This window comes from Pan paniscus, chromosome X, assembly GCF_029289425.2.
Source record: "Pan paniscus chromosome X, NHGRI_mPanPan1-v2.0_pri, whole genome shotgun sequence".
NCBI lineage: Eukaryota > Metazoa > Chordata > Mammalia > Primates > Hominidae > Pan > Pan paniscus.
The window spans coordinates 63,239,447-63,262,690 of record NC_073272.2 but is presented as its reverse complement, the minus strand read 5'-3'; the positions used below and the strand labels follow the sequence as shown (position 1 = coordinate 63,262,690).

The window sequence follows — 23,244 nt, the reverse complement described above, 5'->3', positions numbered from 1 at the left end:
TTATCCATTTCACCAGGTTATGTAATTTATTGGCATACAATTGGTCATAATATTCCCTTTAATTCTTATTTCTGTAAGACTGGTAGTAATATTTCGTCTTTCATCCATGATTTTAATAATTTTAATCTATTTTTTCTATTTTAACTTTTTGCAAGGCAAATGTGTTCTTGTATAACGTATAATTTTAAAAACAGAAAAAAAATGGAAGGCACAAAATAAAAATGCATATTAAAGATATGGGTATATTGCTAACTCCCTGGCTGTCTCTGTGGGTATCAGTTTCTATATTACGAAATTGAGAGGATGGATTACTGTTGCTGAAGTTTTTGAAAGCCTTTGGACTATAGTATTTCTATGTTTGAGCATGGGATTAAAGGACATAGATGAGAATATTTGTGGACGGAAAATAGACCAGTCTGGGAGGAACCCAATATTCCTAAAGGAAGTAGTAGGAAGTAAGAGTGGAAATACAGATTGGAGTCAGATTATGGTAATATTTTAATGTCGGGGTGAGGGATTTGGACTTGCTTTATAATCAGTGGAGAGCTATTAAGGATTTTGGGTTTATGGGATTAGCCAGTCAATGTGATAGTCAGGGAAATTGGTCTAATAGTGGTATGTGGGAAGGGTAAAAGCTAGAGGATCACCCAGGGACTTGTTCAGGTATAAAAGTATGAGAGCAATGACAGTGAAAACAGAAAAGGGAGTAATAAAGACCAGAGATTGTCTCCAATTTGGAAAGCACTCCGTGGTTTAGAAGGAGGAGGGAGGAGTGAGTTGTCTTGCTCATCTGCATGTCCTTCACAGTTAGTGGTTAGGCACAGAATAGGTCCAAAGTATTTGTTAAATTGAACTGCATTAATCAGCCTTGCTTCGGAGTTCAGTGAAGTTCAAAGGCTGGTTTCCCCAGCCTTTAAGCACTCTAAGAGGACTTCCAGGACAGCCTTTCAACCTGGCATGTTCCAGGCATTGTCTATCTTCTTACTTGTCACCCAGGCATCTATATGTGCTAATTGCAGCATCAATGAAGAAAAGGTACACATTAGCCTGCACGGATTGTTGGGCAGGGTTGATAATGGCTCTCTGGTCTGATATTTCAACCAGGGCAGATAAGCTTATGGGCTGACCTGTGTCAGTGCACTCTGACATACATGCAGACAAAGACCTTGCTCTGTACAGAACAGAGAAGCTCTCAAGAGCAGAGGACTTAGAGGTTAGACCAGAAAGTCTTATCATTAGGCCCGGGGGATGTTTTGTGGGAACCTGGGATCAGGAGAAAAACAGTTAGGCCTTATATGCCACCTTTTTCTAGGCTAAGAAACATCTTCCCTCAAATGTCAGCTCTATAAAGGGCAGTGATTTCTGTCTTTTTTATTTGCTGTTGTATCCCTAATATCTGGCACATTATCTGCACTTGGCATAGATTTAATGAATGAATGAATCTGTTAGTAGTTCTTTGGGATGAAAGCAGCATCTTAACCTAAGGAATGGGCTTCTGGGGTTGTTGCAGTAGAGTAGATGAAGGTGTCTTCTCAGAAGCTCCTTATGAAGGACCCTGCTACACAGGCCTTTAGTTATAACCAGAAGGACTTCTCTACCAAATTCTTTATAAGGAATCTGTTTTCACTTGGCTGCAGTTGCCTTCGTCTTTTCTCATTGTTATTTGGAACGACAGTGTCATGGTGTATAGCTTGAACCTAAATGTGGTTCTATTTCTGCCTTTACATCTGCTTCCCCTTTCCTTCATATCCTGTCTTCATTCCCACTAGAATTGTTCAAAATATTCATCTTATTCCAGCTATCCAGAAGTGAACATTTGGACCTGACTTTTCTTAAACTCCTAAGAAGAAAAGAAATGATTCTTATTCCTTAAAGGCCTGCCTATGTTACCCTTTCCATAGCAGGGTTTAGCTTGCTTTGTGAGAAGCAGGGAAAAGCTAATGGATTATTAAGAGGGTGAGGTTTTCATTGTTACAAATAGACAGCATCATGTATATGAGATGTTTGTTTCAGTGCCTTAAATCACTTTTTTTTTGCCCAGGTCCATTCTTTTGAATAATTATCTCTCATATTGCCTACTGATTGCATTAAAGGACAGCTATTAGCATATTGAAGACACAAAGCTGACCTTTTAGAAGCTGGAAAGAGATTTATAATGGAGCACTTGCAGAGGGTGATAGGTTTTGGATAGAGATACATTTTGCAAATTTGGCTGTATATACAAAATACATAAAAACAGAGTGAGCCCTATTTACTTTGGCCTGTGACAATTCAGTGAGATATACGCTGGTGACATCTCTAAGTTCACTGAGTGGTAATCATGCCCCCTCACCTCCTGTGAGAAAAAGAAGGAAGAATATACAGAGTTGGGAAGTAACTACCATCCTTCTAGTTCTATCCCAAAGCCTCTTCCCCCCGAGTGATTACCCACTAAAAGGCTTTTCTGATGGCAGAAATAGGGATGCATCTAAATTGTGTGATTTTAGCTTCTTGAGGCAGGAATGTGGAAAAAACTGGGGTTTAAGGAGGGAAAATATGGAAAATATGGAGAATTGATTAAACCTGTTGAGACAACTGGCAAGCTCTTTGGCTAATTACCCCTGACAGATTTTGTCACTCTGCCAAGCGGGCCCACCCTTCGTTTCCTTCCTGCCCCCATGGTTTCCCCACTTCCTAGGACTGTGGGGGGTGGCGGGAAGGGCTATCTTCTTGGGCCTTCTTCTTGATTTTCAGTCAAAGTCATCTAGAATATCCAGAGACATCTCACTCGGCCGTCCCAAAGGTTTTTTTTTTTTTTTTTTTTTTTAGCTTCCCACTGCCTTCATGATTTAGGATGGACAGTCTCAACTGTTAGCAAATTTATCAGTTTCTGATGATTCTAATAATTGTCTGCCCACCTTGGCCCAAGCCCTTTCCTTTTCTTTTCCTGTCTTCCTTAGAACCAGAGGCACAAAGATTCTAGCACAGTGTTTAAAAGCATAGGCTCTAGAGACAGACTGGCTCCTATCCCAGCTCCTCTGCTTCCTGTGTGACTTGGGATAGATTACTTAACTTCTCTGAGCCTCAGTCTCCTCTTCTGTGAAATGGTGATAATGGTGGTACCTATCTAGCAGGGCTGAATACAGTATATTGCAAGCTCTTAGCACAGTGAATGGTGTATAGTTGGTGCCAATTAATAGCTATTGCTAGTATGTGGTGGGGAAGTATTCTCCCATCCCTATCCCAATCTTGAAGAGGTAGAGATCTTTGCATGTCCAAGGCACTTTACAGTCAAATTTTGATGATTATTTGTATATCCCATCACAGAAATCAACACTAAACTTTGTTTTCAAGACACCCACTCTAGTATTTAACTTTGGCCTCTATACTTGCAGGTGCATAAATGCTGTGTTTTGACAGCAATCCAAATGTGGCACTCAAGATGTATAGCTTAACCTTTTTAAAAATCCAGTTGTGCTACCTAGATGTGCTCCAGCATGAATGAATTTAGTCCCTCCACTCTATTTACAGATAGGTCACCAGAGACCTAGAGAAGATTAAACCCATGCCCAGGGCAAAAAGTCACCCTAGAGCCAGGTTTGGAATTCTACTTGCAGAGGTCTCTGGTTGAAGGTTCTCTGAATACCTGAGAAGTTCAGTTCATCCTTTTTCTACTTGCCTGGAAACCTCTCAAAGAAGGAAGCTAACTCATTATTTTTCTTTTGCCTGCTTCCACAGCTCTGGGTGAACCAGGAGGATGAGGTGGAGGAGGGGCCCAGCGATGTGCAGAACGGACACCTGGACCCCAATTCAGACTGCCTCTGTCTGGGGCGGCCACTACAGAACCGGGACCAGATGCGGGCCAATGTCATCAATGAGATAATGAGCACTGAGCGTCACTACATCAAGCACCTCAAGGATATTTGTGAGGTAACCATGGTGGTTCATGTGGAGGCACTTCCACGAAGAACCAGCAACCCTCCTGGGCCCTGCCTGTGACAGTCCCAAGATGTTGGAAAGGGCACATAGCCTCCCAGATTCTGTTCAGTGAGGTGAAACTGCTTCCTTAGGGTCAGTGAGGTAAAACTGCTTCCTTAGGGTTTCTCAATCTCTGTTTTTCACATTTTTCTCTCTGTCTAGTTTTAATATTTATTCATTTATATTCATTGTCTCTCTGTCTTTACCCTTTCTTAGTCTTCCTCCTTCTCTCCCCTGCATCTCTACCTTTATCTTTTTGGTATCTGATCCAGTTACAGCCATCTCATGTAAGGGCTTAACCTCACTCATTAAAGCAAAATGCATCTCCCGCCAAGCCAGTGATTCACAGACTTCAATATGTACCAGAGTTTCTGGGGGAGCTTGTTAAGCAGCCCTCTCACTCTTGTCCCCCAAGTCATGAATTATCAGTCTCAGGTAAGGCATGAGCATTTTTAGGTTTAATGAGCATCCCTGGTGATGCTGATGCTGCTGGTCCTACTCTCTCACTTGGAGAACACCGGTTGTGAGTTTAAGCAGAAAAGAGCTTGGAGACAGGACTCCACAGAAGATGGAGGCTGGATGGACAAACCTGGGCTCCTTCAGTATGTCACTTTTTTTCCCCAAGAGCTGTCTCTCTACATTCCCTAACCCCATTCCTTCCATCTCTCTGTCCTAAATGAAGATGAGAGCCTTCACTCTCGTACTCTCTTAAGCTTAGTAGCTGCAAGTTGGCATTTTTAAAGGGCATTTTACTGAACAGGAAGGGAAAACCAATGGGAAATGAAGGCAGCGTTTTAAAAGGATTAAACACACACACACACACACACACACACACACACACTCTCTCTCTCTCTCTCTCTTATATCTTTCTTCTTGACTCGGAAAACTCTGCATTGAATCTTTTTGTCTCCTTCCTTCCAGAGGAGGGGTTAGGTTCTATTTTCTGTCCCCCAGCCTAGGGTCCACTGTGGAGTCAGTAGTACAGCTGCAACATTTTTCAAAGTTCTTATTTCTCTACATCAGTACTGCCCAATGGAACTTCCTGCAATGATGAAAATGTTCCATGTCTGCATTCTCCAATATAGTAGCTATAAGCCAACAATTTATGGTTGTTGAAGAGTTAAAATGTGGCTGGTATGACTGAGAAATGGAATTTTAAATTGTATTTACATTTAATTAACTTTAATTTAGGTAACCATATATCTGTAATGACAGCCACATTGAACAGTATAGCTCTGGAAACACCAAGGCCAAGGATTTTGTGCCTGAACTTTCTTTATCTCAACTCATTTTCTCACCCCTTTCAGGAAGATTAAAAGTTATCTTTTCCCACTGCCCCACTCCCTGCCCTGCCATGAGGCAGATAGAGTAGAAAGAACAAGAGGTCTGGGGACATGGAATGCTGGTTTTTCACATTCTTACTTGGTCATTAATTAACCCTGTGGGCTTGAAGATACCCCTTAACTCCTCTGACATTCAATTTTCTTATTTTTCCAATGGGCTTCATTATAGCAATCTCTTAAGTTTGTTGAGGAAATTAAGTAAATAGGATATTGCAATAACGTATGCTGTATTTGGAAAAAGGTAATTTTCTTTTTTGCCTCCTTTTTAAATTTATTCACCCATCCATCCATATGTCTTTTTCTTCTTCCTCCTCCCTTCACATCAATGGCTGATGCTAAAAAAATTCCCCCTCGGAATGTGCTACATGGCATTCAGCATCAAACCACTGACATTTCATTCATTCGGCAAACTTTTAGTGGAATTCTGTTCTGTGCCAGGCCTGGACATAACTTCTAGCCTCAAAGTGTTGTACTTTAGAGCAGCATCTGCATCACCTGGAAACTTGTTATAAATGCAAAATCTTTGGCTCCAACCCAGACTTACTGAATCAGATTATGCATTTTAACAAAGTTACTATTTGATGTATAATACATATTAAAGTTTGAGGAGCATTGCTCCAAAATGATACCTATATTACAATGTCATAGTGTTTTTCATAAAATTAAGTACAATCTATTCTTCGCTTGGTAGCTGAGGGATGCTGTCAAGATCTAAGTCAGGTCATATCACTCCTCTGCTCAGAACCTTCCAATGGCTCACCATTTCTACCTGAGTAAAAGTCAAAGTTATTATTGTTTACAGGGGCCTGTGTGGTCAACCCATCCTTGCCTCTATGACTTTCACCTCCTGCTCCTTTCTGTTATGCTTTCGTTACTACTCCAGCTATACTGGCCTCTTGCTTTTCCTTCAGCATTACTAATATATTCCTCCCTTAGAGCCTTTGCACTGGTTTTTCCCTCTGCTTAAAGCATTCCCCTCCCCACCCCACATTTACATGGCTCCCATCCTCAGCTCCTTCAAGTCTTTGCTCAAATATCATCTTCTTGAGACTTCTCTAAGCATTCTATTGAAACCTGTAACCTTGCACTGCCTCTGCCCCTTTCCTGCTTTATTTCTATCTGTTACATTTATCTGTCTGACATATTATATATTTAACTTATATATTTTGTTTATTGTCTGTCTCCTCTACTGGAATGTACTTTTCATGAAGGGCAGGGATTTTCATCTATTGATTTACTGATATATTCCCCCAGCACAGTGCCTGGTACATAGTAGATGCTCGATAAATATTGCTTAAAGTCAAAATTAAATATAATTGCTCACATGTATGTACTGCTTTGATTGGCAAAGTACATTCACATCATATGTCATTTGATCTTCAAACAGGACAAAAGTTGTTATTGTTATTCCTATCTTCTAGATCAACAGATTTAATCTCTAAGAAGCAAAATTATTTTCCCAAAGCTCTCAGGTACTAGCCCAGTGGAAGTCCTTAGAAGGTTCTCTCAACTCCCACACATCTTGGCCTCTTCCTATGGGACACAGACTCAGGACAGCAATGGAAGTTATTTGTCTTTCCAGAAAGTGGGGGGTGATATGATCCTGCTTTAAGGAGTTTCCAATCCAGCCAACCCAATCAAACCTTTTGTTGACAATTTGCTGGTTCCTTATTTTTCAACAATTATTGGTGCTGAAGGTAAGTATTTAAATGGGAGCTATCTCCTTTTCTCACCCTATAATCACGGGCATCAAAGGGAAGTGGAGAAAGCTGCATCTAGCTGGATCAGAAGACAGTAGTTTAGCCCAGGATTGTGTAATCTTTAAACCAAAAGCTGTGAGGAGCGAATGGTTTATCAGAAAGAATACCAGACTCAGAATTGGGAGTGCTGGGTTCAGGACCTACCTTGGTCACTAACTGACTGGGGAATCTCAGATGAGTCTTTTCACCCTAGGCCTTGTACCCGATCTCTAAATTGCATAGGTTGGAGGAGCTCTTTAAGTTCTGTCTGGCTCTTACTTTTTCTCTAGTTCTGTAAGATGTAGATATGCCCTCACTAGAGAAAAACTGTGATAGCCAGCCAGGCTACTTCTGCATTTTCTGCTTCTTCCTTCTTGGTACCGTTGGAAGCATGTCTTACTCAAGCATGGATGTGTTAACATGGCATAAACCACTCTTTCTGTAGGTTATGGGAGAGCTCTAAACACTTCCTACTCTTGTACTTGTTGAAGGGGAAAGGGGGAAAATTATATTCAATATAAAAAAAGTCACACTATTTATTAGAGGACATTCTTTTTCCCTCCTGGGAGCAGAAAGTGCTTTACAAACATTTAAGTTATAACACCCTTATTTTACAAATGAAGAAATAGGAAATAAAGGGGTTTTTAATTGAAGTTATTCAATGAGGTCAGTAAGAGACATAATCTTTTCAAATGAGCTCTCTGCAGATTACATTCTTCTTTCTAAACCCAGACAGTGGTATAAAATACCTTCAGTTTAGTTCTAGATCACCTTGACCAACAATTGGTGATATTGCCTCTTATAACCTTAGAACTCAAAGTACAATCAAGGAAACTGAGGCAAGAGTAAGCAGAGCTAACGATGCTTTATAAAGCTGTCTTGTCTGCTTTCTCTTGAGGAAGATAATCTCAGCCATCTGATACCTATGAAATACCTTCTGTCTTCAAATGCCTCCAGAGAAGCTGGCCTAGCTTTCCTCACTCACTCTGTATTAGTGATCATACCATTCACTATCAAGAAATTCTTCCTTAGGCATGCTGTAGCTACAAGTCATTTCCATTTGGTATATTTTAAGCCTGAGGTTTTCAAACGTATTAGCCATTTGGGTTTTCCCTTCTGCAAATTGCCTATCTCAATACATCCCAATAGTCTTTACATCTTGGCACATAGAAAATGATAACACATTGTATAAGATAGTAATATTTGTACAGTATCCTAGGATAAAAATATGAGTCAGCTAGTCAGCCTAAAATGCCAAGCCCAGGGGTTTCTGCCTGCCATAGGCCCTACCTGTCCATTCTGTCTGGACATTCTGTGCCGTGTTCCTATTCTTTGCCCATTTTCATAGAGTTTCTTATGTTTTTTCTTGCTGATTTGTAAGAGTTCCTTGTATATTCTAGATATGAACTCCTTGTCAACTTTCCATGTTGCAGGTATCTTCTTTATTCTCTTGTTTTTGAATATCTTTTTTACTTCATTTGAAGAAAGGGTTTCCTATCTCAGAGGAAGAAGGAAATAAAAGAAAACCACCAATTTGAACATTCTGCTTCTAACTTACCTTTGATCATCACCAGCATGGGAAGAACTAATTAGCATTTAGTTGACAAATAACTGAGCAGCAACTATATGCCAGGTATTCTGTTAAACTTTGAGGATACGGCTGTGAATAACAACCATGGTCATTATCTCCTAATTTTCTTAAAAAAGTCTTCAAGATGTTTGTCAGGTCTCCTATCAGGCCTCAGGTTCCAGGCAAAAAAAAAAGACATATGAAACCCCTAGAATGTCAGAAGTGAAAGGATCCATGGACATCTTTTTCAATGTCTTCATTTTAGAGACAGAGACACTGAGGTCTAAACTTTTTGTGAGGGCCCTTCCCTAAAGAATTTCCTAAACCCCAGGTGATCCAGGGGCTGTTTGGTTCATCCTATTTTCTGGTAGTTTCTAGGATCTTTTCTGGAGATCTTGGGTATTGTTTATATCCCATATCAAGGCATTACTTCTAGATCAATGCACTAGGTCTCAACTCGTAGATCAGCCCTGGTGGGTTTAAGAACAAAGTGAAATAGATGGGCAGCTTTCCTTGCTGTTACCATAACAATGCCAGAGCTAATTTATGCCAATTGTGACTGATTTGATAATACCCACATTTATCTTAGCTACTCTCTGGCCTGCCTTCCCACCCATGCCCACTTTACTCCTAGGACACAGAGATTAGGCTCTAGGAAACTGCCTCCCTTGAGCCATAGTACCCTGTTCCCTGACCATTCAGATGGGGCGTTCAAAGCATACCTGGCAGTAAGAGCCACAGACCCCTTTTGTTCCCCCTGCCCTGTGACAGGCCTTCAATGGGCCCTGAGTGTTATCTAAGACAAACAAATTTTATGTCTTCCATCATTCTTCATGATGTTGCTTTTCAGGCCCCTCCCTACCCTGCTCACTCCCCTCTGGCTGTGTGCTATTTTCTTGGTGTTCCTCTGAAAAGAGGGTGGACTCAAAATTTAATTCTGCTCTCCTGCAGTGGTATGACTACCTTCCAATTGCCTCTCCCATTTTTGCCTCTCAATATATTTCTTCTTTTTTCTAACTGAAAATGGTATTAGGCTTTTTGACAATCACATTTCACTGCCAACTCATTTTAAACTTACATACCTTCAAAAATGAGTGAATGAGAGTAGACAAGTATTGATTGACCCCCTAATCTACCCTCTGTTCACCACTGATGTGGAAAATTTGATAGCCATCAGGCCAGCCAAAAGAAGGGGATAAAAAAAGCAAGACTCCAGGGAGCTAATCATTTCTCCTGGCCTTTCCTTTTCCAGAAACTTGTGTGGTATAGAGGTCGAGGGTGACCCTTTGGGGTTATCCAGCTACTCCCATATTCTTATGTCTCATCGCTTATTTTTTTGATAAGGGCAGTTTACATCTATTATTTGTAATCTTTAGCAAGTGACTATCTTAGATACTATGGCTGCAGGAGATCTTGAGAAGACATTGGGTCTTCCCTCCTCTTTCCTTGATAATATTTCATTCCAGGCAGCCTTCTTATAGCTGCATTTTCTTTTCTTTACACTCTCTGGCAAAGACTTTTATCCCATTTTTGATCATGAAGACAATTAAAAAACAGCATTAGAGGAAGTTTAAAAATAGGAACAAAAACCAGCCAGAATCCATCAACTATAACAGAATTATTTGCACTTTTGCATAATCCCTTCAAATCTGTCCATATGTGTATATATTTACAGAGTTGTAATCACACTGATATACCATTTTATGTCCTACTTTTTAACATTGTATCATAAACAATTTTCCATGTTTCTACATGGTCTTCCTAATTATCATTTTAACTGCTATGTAATATTTCATCAAGCTAAATGTACCAGAATATATTTATAATCTATCATTGGCTTTAAAAATAAGAGTTGATAAAACATTCTAAGGTCCTACCATCCTGTGGGCATTCTTCCTAATATATCCCCTGCCATAACATACATAATATAATAGAAAGAAAATGATTTCCTTGAGAGTGGCAATAAATAACATATTTAGGGACTTAGGAAGTTGGACTGAATTCTTTATTCATTGTCTTTTCCTAAGACCACTCTCTTAGTTTTATTTCTGTTATATTTTTTGCTGATGTTGACTTCTAGTATCATTGTTGAATTCTGGCGATTTTATGGTGTTTTGTTTCTTCCCTGAGACTTTTCAAATAGGAGCAGTGGACACAACTATTAAATATTTTCTGAACTGGCTTCTCAGGAGATAAATGAGCTATCTATGCTGCCCTCTTCTGTCTCTCATTGTGGTCACTCATCAGTACCTATTGCTTACCCAGAAGTAATATGTTGAATGTGCCACTGTTACTGTTTTCCCCCAGCTGTGCTCCTCAGCCTGCCTTAGGGAAAAAAAAGTGGGAGAAGGGGTAAGGAAGCCTTCACTCCCATTTAATGTTGAGATGATATGCTCACTGCTCTCCCTGCTCCATTGTAGCTAAGACACGTCCAGAGATGGTAGGGTGAAAGAGACAGATAGACAGGCACACAGGCACAGACCAACCCAGACATACTAGGCTCTGGGAATTACATATTAGGTAGGGAAGGGCCTACAGGAGTTTATTGCCATTCCTTCTGGTAGTCAATGTAAAACTTTCTAGGGAGGCAGAATTTGGGGAGCAACCTCTGTAAAGGTAGTGGAGCCAAAAGGGTGTTCTGGGAATTTTCTTCCTGATCAAAAATTGCATATGAAAGAATGCAGGAAATTTTCAACATGTCAGTCAATGAGGGCACAAATCATTAGTTAAACAGATGTCAACACAGGCATAGACTATTAATTTGCCAACTATTTAAAGACACCTACTAATTAATGGCTAAATTGGAGAGTGAGAACAGATATGGGAAGGGGAAGTGAGATTTGTTGTAGAGGTCAGTAAAAGACATTGAAGCCAGGGATGAGGATCTTCTTGGAGTGTGCCCAGATGACCTCATTGGTAGCTGTGTTAAGGGAGACAAAGCGAGGATAGGGACAGGGCTATATGTGGTAAATCAGTCCCTGTAAAACTCTTCCTTAGGGGTTCAACCCTTAAGAAAAGTGTTAAGATAATTTCACTTAGCTTTTTGATGAAAGCAAATGACTATAATTTCTTCTCACCAAGAACATTTTTATGTGTTACTGATTTCTAATGAGGACAGTAACTATCAAGTGAAAACCTATGATAGTAGGTTCCAAATGGAAGATGCAATTTAGATCGGGGCTGTTTTTGTCCTGACTTAAGTATGCCTTGAGTCTGGTTTATGTTACCCCAATGCTTTCTTACTAGACCAAGAATCTCTTTCATCCTTTTTTTCTCTTTCATCAGTGGTTATCTTTATTAATGTGTTTTATGTGTTTAGGGCACATTTATGTGTTTAAGACACATGTGTTAGGTGTTAGGACATATTAATGTGTTAGGACACATTTATTTATAAATATATATATATGATATATTTATAAATTTATATATATATATATAAATTTATAAATGTGTCCTAAACACCTGTTCTGTTAAAAACACCATGTCCAGGCACACATAGGCTTGTTGGCTGAGCTCATCTAAATGATCACTCCTGGCCAGCTACCTCAGATAGTTGAGAAATTTGCTTTGAGAAATGGTTTGACAGATATTTGCATAATGTGAATAGTATGAATGCATTTTCTTAAAGTATGTGAAGACATGAATGTCTAAGAAAATATTGTGTGTGTACTTTGATGTACACAACAGGGAAAGTCTAAAATGATAAACAACTATTATTCCTGGTTATTTCCTGACATTAAAGTTCATGAGGGAACTTTTTTTTGAAGAAATGGTTTTGTTTTGTCAATTTCTGTTCCCTTGTGAGAAGTTTTCCTGTTCTGGCCTCTGTTCCCAATTTTTTGTCAATGTTATTAAGACCTTTGGTTTGGTCCTATAAGGAATAGAACTTTAGAGATGTGAATGGATCCAGCTAAACCAGTAGCTAATAAGACCTGTGAAAATGTGCTCAACCAGCTTCTTGGAAAGGGATATTTGACTTTGGGGGTCTTCTTCATAGAGGATGGAGGGAAAAGACTTTGGAGTCTTTGCACTCTTAAGACTTTTGCTGGCAATCCAGCTTTCCTAATTACTCACTGGGGGAGTGACTTCCTTCTGTAAACCTGTTTCCTCATATGAAAAATGAAAATAATTATTCCATGCCTACTTCTTGGGACCAAAATGAGGCTCTTAAGTGCTTAGGAAGTGTAAAGCCTTCTGGAAGTCAGGGACTTCCTCAGCCTAGGCTTTTTCTTTGTCTACAGGGCTATCTGAAGCAGTGCCGGAAGAGAAGGGACATGTTCAGTGACGAGCAACTGAAGGTAATCTTTGGGAATATTGAAGATATCTACAGATTTCAGATGGGCTTTGTGAGAGACCTGGAGAAACAGTATAACAATGATGACCCCCACCTCAGCGAGATAGGACCCTGCTTCCTAGAGCACGTAAGTATCTTATCCATTTGGGGAGGGTTTTGAGAGGTGTTAGGAAACAATGGAAGGAGCGTTTGAGCTGTCTGGTTCTGTTCAGCTCCTTTTTCCTGCAGTGGGGGATGGGTTCCTCTTGGGCCTTCATTTTGGCCCCTGGTCTCTAGCCAGGAAACAAGGACTTAGAAAAGTGCTGTGATTTGCCCTATAAATGTTAAGCATGTGTATGACCTGCTGGTTCCATTCCCGAATGTATATTCCAGAGAAACTCACAGAAGTCCACAAGGGAGCACATACAAGGCTGTTGTTGATTGCATGGCAGTGTCGTATGTGGTGGAGTACCATTAGAAGCAACCTAGGATTCTCCTTCTTTACCATTCCCCTCCCCTCTCCCTTTCCTTCTTGGCAGTTACCAGTAGAATTTTTCTTCATCTTCCCTTTTTTGTTTCTGTTAAGTTTCCATGAGACTCAGTATTTTGGGAGGAATTCAAAATATTCACTGCACAGAGAATCAAGGAATCTGAGAAATAACAAGGACCATGGTTAGTAAGAAAGTGGTCCCTGCAAGACATTTATGGGAAGGGCACTGGAGAAGCTGAAGTGACAAAAATAGGAAAAGAACACATGGACTTCGAGGATGGAGCTCTGGGAAACAGGATAGTGACGATTTGAGTCCTGTATCTGTAGTGTCTGTCTGGGTTACTTTGGGCAAGTCCTTCATGGGCTTTGGTTTGTTCATCTGGAATGTGAGGTTACACTGTATGATCTCTCTGGTTCTTTGACATCATCTGAGTCTCATTCACAGGTGACCTAGTTGTTTTGACAGCACGTTTCCCCTTTTAATAAAGTATTTATTTTTAAAGATTTAATATGTGCACTTAATATAAAATTCAAATGACACACAAAAGCATGCAGCTAAAAATAAGCCTTCTTGGAAATATTCCTGTTTTACTTATGAGACTCTGTGTTGGGGTGGGTTCCCTAAGATCACTCTTATGTTTAGTGATTTGGACTCAGAATATGGTTATATTGAATGTGGTTTAGGACTCAGAATATGGTTATACTCATAGCTATGATTTATTATAGCAAAATGATTCGAAGTAAAATCAGCAAAAGGAAAAGGCACACAGGGCAAAGTGCAGAGGAAACCAGGCACAAGCTTTCAGGAGTCCATCCCCCAATGGAGTCACACAGGATGCACATAAATCCCCTAGGAATGAGTTGGGACAACACATATAAAATGTTGTCTGCCAAGAAAACTCATTAGAGACTCAGTGTCCAAGGTTCTTATTGTGGGCTCATCATGTAGACACCTTCTGCCTGGTGTGTACTAAAATTACAGACTCCCAGAAGGAAAGCAGGTATTTAGCATAAACCACATTGTTTGTACAGGCAGTCTGGACACAGTGAGCCACTCTTATCAGGGAATAGTGGGGGAACCCTCTTGAGAACCAAGTTTCAAGATGCCAGTCAAGGGGAAATATTTCCAGCAGGTTTTTCTGAGAATAGCAATTTCAGGCCTGATACGATAACTCTTTTCTGTATGGTATGTAAACTCATTCAGCCATTCTAGAAAGCACCTGGGTAGTATTTATAAATGTTAAGGATGTGTATGACCTTCTGGTTCCATTCTTGAATGTATATTCCAGAGAAACTCTCACGGAAGTCCACAAGGGAGCACATACAAGGCTGTTGTTGATTGCATGGCAGTGTCGTATGTGTTGGAATACCATTAGAAGCAACCTAGGTATTTATCACCAGGGAGATATATAAGTGGATGGGGTTTGCTTATTGTGAGGTATTATGTAGCAACAAACCGAAGACTAGATGTATGTACCTTATAGCAACATATATCAGAAACATAGTATTGAATGGGGAAAGTAGAATATAGAATAGTGGTTCTCAACTGGGGGCTGCCCTGTACATTGTAGGATGTTTAACAGCATTCCTGGTCTCTAGCCACTAGATGTCTGTAGCAATGCCTTGCTCTACCCAGTTGTGACAACCAAAAATGTCTCCAGACATTGACAAATGTCCCCTGGGGAAAAAAAAGAATCACTTATGTTTTGAAATGATAACATACTTTTACCTTTAATCTGTTAATGCAGTGAATTTGGATTGAATGATTTTCATATGTGAAATGAACATTGTATTACTGGGATAGACCCCACTTAAACACTGTGTGTTATCTCTTTTAATGTATTATTTTTGCTTTTAAAATTAATTGTTTACCCTTTTATTAGTTCTAGAATTTCATTTTTATCAGCTTTACGTAGATATAATTTACATACAATAAGATTCATTCATTTTAAGTGATTTTAAGTGTATACTTTAAGGAGTTTTAACAAATGTATATAGTTGTGTAACCACCATAATAATCAAAATATAGGACATTTCTATAACTCCACAAAGTCCTCTTATCTAGACATTGCAAACAATCTGTGCCCCTACTCCTGGCTACTGGCAAACATTGATCTCCTTTTTATTTGAAATTTTGCTTTTTCTAGAATGTCATATATGTGAAATCATACAGTATATAATCTTTTATGTTTAGCTTCTTTCATTTAACATAGTGCCTTTGATATCCATCCATGTTGTTGCATATATCTTTTGTTTATCCTTTTTTATTGCTTAGTAGCACTCCATTGCATGGATATACCACCTATTCACAAATTAATGGATATTTGAGTTGTTTCCAGTTTTGAACTCTAATGCATAAAGCTGCTATGAACATTCTAGTACAATATTTTTTGAGAATATATGTTTTCATTTTTCTTGGTTAAGGGCTTCCAGGGTTAGGGTTGCTAGGTGGCATGGTAGATTTTTTAGCTTATTAGATAATGCCAAACTGTTTTCCAAAGTTTCTATACCATTTTGCATTTTCACTACTAATACGTAAGAGTTGAAGTTACTCCACATGGTCATCAACACTTGATATTATCAGTATTTTTTTTTTTTTTTGGAGACAGAGTCTTGCTTCGTTACCCAGGCTGGAGTGCAGTGGTGCAATCTTGGCTTGTAGCAACCTCTGCCTCCCAGGTTCAAGCAATTCTCCTGCCTCACTGTCCCAAGTAGCTGGGATTACAGGCATGTGCCATTACACCCAGCTAATTTTTGTCTTTTTAGTAGAGATGGGGTTTCACCATGTTGGCCAGGCTGGTCTCAAACCCCTTACCTCAAGTGATCTTCCCACCTCGGCCTCCCAAAGTGCTGACTGGGATTATAAGCGTGAGCCATCGTGCCTGGCCAGTCCCTATTTTTTTTTTTAATTTTCGCCATTCTAACATGTAGGTGTGTAGTGGTATCTCATTGTAATTTTAATTTACATTTCCAATGGATAGTGATGTTGAGCATTTTTTTCATGTGTTTATTTGCCATCTATATGAAAACTGGTGAAGTGTCTATTCATGTATTTTTCCCGTTTTAAGTGTATTGTTTGTTTTTTTATTGTTTAGTTTTGAGAGTTCTTTTTTATTAAAAATTAATATGTAATTTACTTATTTATGGGGTACACGTGTTTTTTTTTTTTTTTGAGATGGAATCTCACTCTGTGACGCAGGCTGGAGTGCAGTGGTGCTATCTCAGCTCACTGCAACTTCTGACTCCCGGGTTCCAGCAATTCTCCTGCCTCAACCTCCTGAGTAGCTGGGATTACAGGCATGTGCTACCACGCCCAGCTAATTTTTGCATTTTTTTAGTAGAGACGGGGTTTCACCATATTAGCTAGGCTCGTCTGGAACTCCTGACCTCGTGATCCATCCACCTTGGCCTCCCAAATTGCTGGGACTACATGTGGTGTTTTGATACATGAATACAATGTGTAATGATTAAATCAGGGTAATTGGGATAGCCATCATCTCAAACATTTATCATTTATTTGTGTTGGGGGCATTCCAAATCTTCTAGCTATTTTGAAACAAGCAATTAATTATTGTTAACTACAATTGTTTTTATAACTATTTTGAAATATGCCATTAATTATTGTTAACTGCTGTGATATCAAACACTAGAACTTAATTCTTCTATATAACTGTAGTTTTATACCCATTAACCAACCTCTCTTCATCCTTCTCTCCCCACAACCTTCCTAACTTCTGGTAACTACTACTATACTCTCCACCTCCATGAGATCAACTTTGATAGCCCCTACTCACATATGAGTGAAAACATATGATATTTGTCTTTCTGTGCCTGGCTTATTTCAGTTGACATAATGTCTTCCAGTTCCACCCATGTTGCTGCAAATGACAGGATTTTCTTTTTATAGCTCAATAATATTCCATTGTGTATATATAGCAACATGTTCTTCATCCATTGATCCATCAGTGGGCACTTAGGTTGATTCCATATCTTGGCTATTTTGAATAGTGCTGTGATAAACAAGGGAGTGCAAATATCTCTTCTGACATATTGATTTTTCTTCTTTTGGCTATATACAATATATACCCAGCAGTGGGATTGCTGGATCATATGGTACTTCTGTGTTTAGTTTTCCATACCATTTTCCATAATGGCTGTACTAATTTACATTCCGATCAGCAGTGTATGAGAGTTCTCTGTTCTCTGCATCCTCTTCAGCATTTGTTATTTTTTGTCTTTTTGATAATAACCATTCTAACTGCGGTGAGATGATATGTCCTTGTGATTTTGATTTGCATTTCCCTGATGATTAATGATGTTGGGCATTTTTCATATGCCTATTGGCCATTTGTATGTCTTCTTTTAAGAAATGACTGTTCAGAGCATTTGCCCACTTTTAAATCAGATTATTTGTGTTTTTTTGCTATTGAGTTGTTTGAGTCACTTACATATTTTGGCTATTAATGTTTTGTCAGATGGATAGTTTGCAGATATTTTCTCTCATTCTGTATGTTGTTGCTTCACTCTGTTGATTGTTTCCTTTGCTGTGCAGAAGCTTTTTAGCTTGATATAATCCCATTTGGGTATTTCTGCTTTTGTTATCTGTGCTTTAGAGGTATTACTCAATAGAGTCTTTGTGCATATCAATGACCTGAGGCATTTTTCCAGTGTTTTATTCTAGTAGTTTTATAGTTTCAAGTCTTACGTTTAAGTCATTCATCTATTTTGATTTTATTTTTTCATATGGTGAGAGATAGGGGTCTAGTTTTATTCTTTTGCATATGGACATCCAGTTTGTCCAAGAACATAAGTTGAAGAGGCTGTCCTTTCTCCAATATGTGTTCTTGGTGTCTTTACTGAAAATGAATTGGCTGTAAATGCATGGGTATATTTTGGGATTCTCTATTCTGTTCAATTGGTCTATGTGTCTGTTTTTACTTCAGTACCATGCTTTTTTGGTTACTATAGCTTTATAGTGTATTTTGAAGTTAGGTAGTGTGATGCCTCCAGCTTTGTTCTTTTTGCTCGGGATTGCTTTGGCTATTCTGGGTCTTTTGTGGGTCCATATGAACCTTAGGATTTTTTTCCCATTTCTGTGGTGAATGTCATTGGTATTTTGATAGAGATTGCATTTAATCTGTAGATTGCTTTTGGTAGTATATTTTAGCAATATTAATTTAACAATATTAATTTAATATTAATTAATTGCATTTAATCTATAGGTTGCTTTAGGCAGTACATTTTAACAATATTAATTCTTCCCATCCATCAATATGGGATATCTTTCCCTTTTTGTGTGTAGTTGTCAATTTTTTTCAGCAGTGCTTTTTATTTTTATTTTAGAGATCTTTCACTTCTGTGGTTAAATTTATTCCTATTTTTTTTTAAATCCTGTTTTAAATGGGATTGCTTTTTTGGTTTCTTTTTCAGATTGTTCACTATTGGCAAACAGAAGTGCACCTGCTTTTTGTATGTTGATTTTGTATCCTGCAACTTTACTGAATTTGTTGATCATTTCCAGCATTTCGTGTGTGTATGTAGTCTTTAGGTTTTTCTAAATATAAGATTATATCATCTGCTAACAAGGATAATTTGATTTCTTCCTTTTCAATATGGATACCCTTTATTTCATTCTCTTGCCTAAATTGCTCTGGCTAGAACATGCAGTACTACACTGAACATAAGTGGTAAAAGTGGGCATTCTTGTCTTGGTCTAGATCTTGGAGGAAAGGCTTTTGATTTTTTTCCTGTTCAGTATGATGATAGCTGTGGGTTTGTGATATATGGCTTTTATTATTTTGATGCATGTTCCTTCTGTACCCAGTTTGTTGTCTTTTTCTCATGGAGGGATCTTGAATTTTATGAAATGCTTTTTCAGCATCTATTGAAGTGATCATACGGGTTTTGTCCTTGGTTCTGTTAATGTAATGTATCACTTTTATTTATTTGCATATGTTGAACCAAACTTTTGTCCCTGGGATGAGACCCACTTGATCATCGTGAGTGATCTTTTTAATGTGTTGTTTAATTCAGTTTGCTAGTATTTTGTTTGGAATTTTTACGTCTATGTTTGCCAGTAATATTGGCCTGTAGTTTTCTTTTTTTGATGTGTTTTTGTCTGGTTTGGGTACCAGGGTAATGCTGGCCTCATAGAATGAGTTTGAAGTATTCCTCCTCTTTACTTTTTTGAAATAATTTGCATAGAATTGTTATCAGTTCTTTTTTAAATGTTTGGTGGAATTCAGCAGTGAAACCGTAAGGTCCTTGGCTTTTCTTTGATGAGACACTTTTTATTACTGTTTTGATCTTGTTACTTGTTATTGGTTTGTTCAGGTTTTCTATTTATTCATGGTTCAATCTTGGTACGTCATATGTATCCAGGAATTTATCCATTTCTTCTAGGTTTTCCAATTTGTTTGCCTGTAGTTGTTCATATTCTCTGTAATGATCCTTTGTATTTTTGTGGTATCAGTTATATTCTCCCTTTTCACCTCTGATTTCATTTATTTGAGTATTCTTTTTTTCTTAGTCTAGGTAAAGATTTGTTGATTTTGAATATCTTTTCAAAAAAACAACTTTTCATTTCATTGATCTTTTGTATTTTTCAGCCTTAATTTCATTTATTTCTGCTCTGGTGTTTGTTATTTATTTCCTTCTACTAGCTTTGGGTTTGGTTTGTTCTTGCCTTCCTAATTCTTTGAAGTGACTTGCTAGATTATTTATTTGAAGACTTTCTTTTTCTTTTTTGATGAAAGCTTTTATTGCCATAAATTTTCCTCTTTGTACTGCTTTTGCTTTATTTCATAGGCTTTAGTATCTTGTGTTTTCATTTTCATTTGTTTTGAGAAATTTCTATTTTTTAAAAGAATTTTGTTATTTACCCACTGATCATTCAGGAGCAATGTATTTAATTTCGGTGTATTTGTACAGTTTCTTAAGTGCTCTTCTTACTGATTTCTAGTGTTGTTTCATTGTGGTCAGAAAAGACACTTGATATTAATTTGACTTTTTAAAATTTGTTGAGATTTGTTTATGGCCTAACATATGGCCTGTTTTCAAGAATATTCTATATGCTGATGAGGAAAATGTGTAGTCTCCAGCAGTTGGATGATATGTTCTGTTATTTTCAGTTACGTACATTTGGTCTATAGTACAACTGAAATCCAGTATTTCTTTGTTGATATCTTGTCTGGATAATCTGTTCATTGCTGAAAGTGAGTGTTGAAGTTCCCTATTATTATGGTGTTGTAGTCTGTCTCTCTGTTTAAATCTACTAATATTTGTTGTGTATATTTGGGTGCTCCAGTGTTGGGTGCATGTGAATTTATAATTGTTATATCCTCTAGCTGAATTGACCCATTTATTATTATATAATGACATTCTTTGTCTTTTCTTACAGTTTTTGACCTGAAGTCTGTTTCGTATGATATATGTGTAGCCACTGCTGCTCTTTTGTGGTTTCTATTTATACGCAGTATCTTTTTCCGTCCCTTCACTTTTAGTCTCTATGTGTCTTATTCACTAGAAATTCACTTAAAGAAGTGAACTTCTTGTAGGCAGCATATAGTTGGATGCTGTTTTTTTTAATCCATTCAGCCACTCTCTTTTAATTGGAGAATTTAGTCCCATTTACATTCAATGTTATTTTTGAAAGGTAAGGACTTACTACTGCCATTTTGTTATTATTTTCTGATTGTTTTGTAACTCCTCTCTTCCATTATTTTACTACTATCTTCCTTTGTTGTTTAGTGATTTTTCTCTGGTGGCATGTATTAATTATTTGCTTTTGTTAGTGTATCTTTTACAGGTTTTTGCTTTGATGTTACTGTGGGGCTTAGAACATCTTATTATAAACTGATGACAACTTAACTTTGATCAAAAGAAAAATTAAAAACTAAAATCTCTAAAATTTAAGTCCATTACTTCCCCATTTTAACTTTTTGTTTTCTCAGTTTACATCTTTTTATATTGCCTATCCCTTAATAAATTGCCTTTTTGTTTTGTTTTGTTTTTGAGATGGAGTCTTGCTCTGTCTCCCAGGCTGGAGTGCAGTGGCACGATCTCGGCTCACTGCAACCTCTGCCTCCTGAGTTCAAGCGATTCTCCTATCTCAGCCTCCTGAGTAGGTGGGATTATAGGCACGTGCCATCACACTCAGCTAATTTTTGTATTTTTTAGTACAGATGGAGTTTCACCATGTTGGCCAGGCTGACCTTAATAAATTGTCATTATTTTTGATAGATTTTTTTCAGTCTTCATACTAAAGTTGTGAACGGTTTACACACTACAATTCAGTATTTGTCTGCATAGTTTATTCTGAATTTGTCTATATACGTTTACCAGTTTATTTTATAACTTCAGGTGTTTTCTTGATACATATTAGTGTTCTTTTAAGATTGAACAACTGGCTTCAGCAGTTCATGTAAGACAAATCTTCTGTTGATGAATTCCCTCAGCTTCTGTCTGGGAAAGTCTGTATCTCTCCTTCCTGTTTGAAGGGTGGCTCTGCTGGGCACAGTATGGGAGGTTTTTTTTGTTTGTTTTTTTGTTTTTTTCATTCAGTACTTTGAATATGTTGCCCCCCTCCCTCCTGCCCTGTAGGACTTACACTGAAAACTCTGTTACCACAGGAATTGAAACTCCTTTATATGTTATTTGCTTCTTTTCTCTTGCTGCTTTTAAGATTTCCCTCTTTGTCTGTTACCTTTGAGAGTTTGATTATTATATGCCTTAGGGTAATCTTATTTAGATTGAACATGTTTGGTTGTCTTTAACCCTGTACCTGGATATTTATATCTTTCTCTAGGTTTGGAAAAGTCTCTGTTATTATTGCTTTGAATAAGCTTTCTACCTTTTGTTCTTTCTCAACATCCTCTTTAAAGCCAATGACCCTTTGACTTGCTCTTTTGAGGCTATCCCCTATATCTTGTTGGCGTTCTTCATTTTTCTCATTATTTTTTCTCTTCTTATTGTGTATTTTCAAATAGTCTTAGGGCTCACCGGTTCTTTCTTCTGCTTGATCAATTCTGTTGTTGAGACCATCCCATGTATTTTTCAGTTTGACTATTGTATTTCTTAGCTCTAGGATTTCTGTTTAATTTTTTAAAATTTCAATTTCATTGTTAAATTTCTGTAATACATTTCTGAATTGCTTTTCTGTGTTACATTGGCATTTTCTGAGTTTCCTGAAAATTGCTATTCTGCATTCTTGATCTGAGAGCTCACACAACATCATCTCATTAGGGTCAGTCACTGGCTCCTTATTTTGTCTATTTGGGAATGTCATGGTTTCCTGTTTGCTCTTTCTATGGATATATGTCTGTGCATTTGCATTGAAGGATTAGTTCTTTATTCCAGTCTTCACTGTCTGGCTTGGTTTGGTCTTTCAGAAGTATGTCTGTCTAGAGGTTTTGTGCAGAGTGACTATTTAGTTCCCTTAGCCTGAGATCACTGCCTCCTTTTCAACACTAGATGGCACCCTGAACCCAGATTTGACATAGTCTTTCTCAAGTTCAGAGTGCTACTCATCCTGGATCGGGAGGAATCCCAAAGATACCCCAGCTCTGTGGGAAAGCTGGATGGAGGTTTGTTCCCAGAGGACTGATGAAGTGTGCTTCCTGCAACGTGATGCTGTTAAACAGCCTTTCTGATTTGGTGTCTTTTTTGAGGTCAGATGAAGGGAAGCTGGAGTTTCATGCACTGGGTGTTGCTAACCCCACCCCCACCCTCTAACTCTAGCTGCCTTTGAGATTTTTTACTCTGCAGGCATTCAAGAGGCTTCTTACAGGTTGAGGCAGGAATAATTTTTCTGGAAAGGAATCTAAGATGGTGGGGAAGCTAGCTGTCCACTTTTATTTTTTCCAGTATTATAG

General features: G+C 38.2%; 1 protein-coding gene across 21 annotated transcripts in view; it reads left to right on the top strand.

Annotated features, from left to right (window-relative positions):
• The window catches only part of ARHGEF9 (Cdc42 guanine nucleotide exchange factor 9), a 167,241-nt gene that overhangs the window by 91,982 nt on the left and 52,015 nt on the right, over window positions 1-23,244 (top strand). For all 21 annotated transcript variants that reach the window (XM_057301172.2, XM_057301173.2, XM_008970030.3 and 18 more), the window contains 2 exons: window positions 3,718-3,909; window positions 12,851-13,030. In XM_057301172.2, coding sequence (XP_057157155.1) covers window positions 3,718-3,909; window positions 12,851-13,030 — 372 coding nt within the window. The remainder of the gene's footprint in view (window positions 1-3,717; window positions 3,910-12,850; window positions 13,031-23,244) is intronic.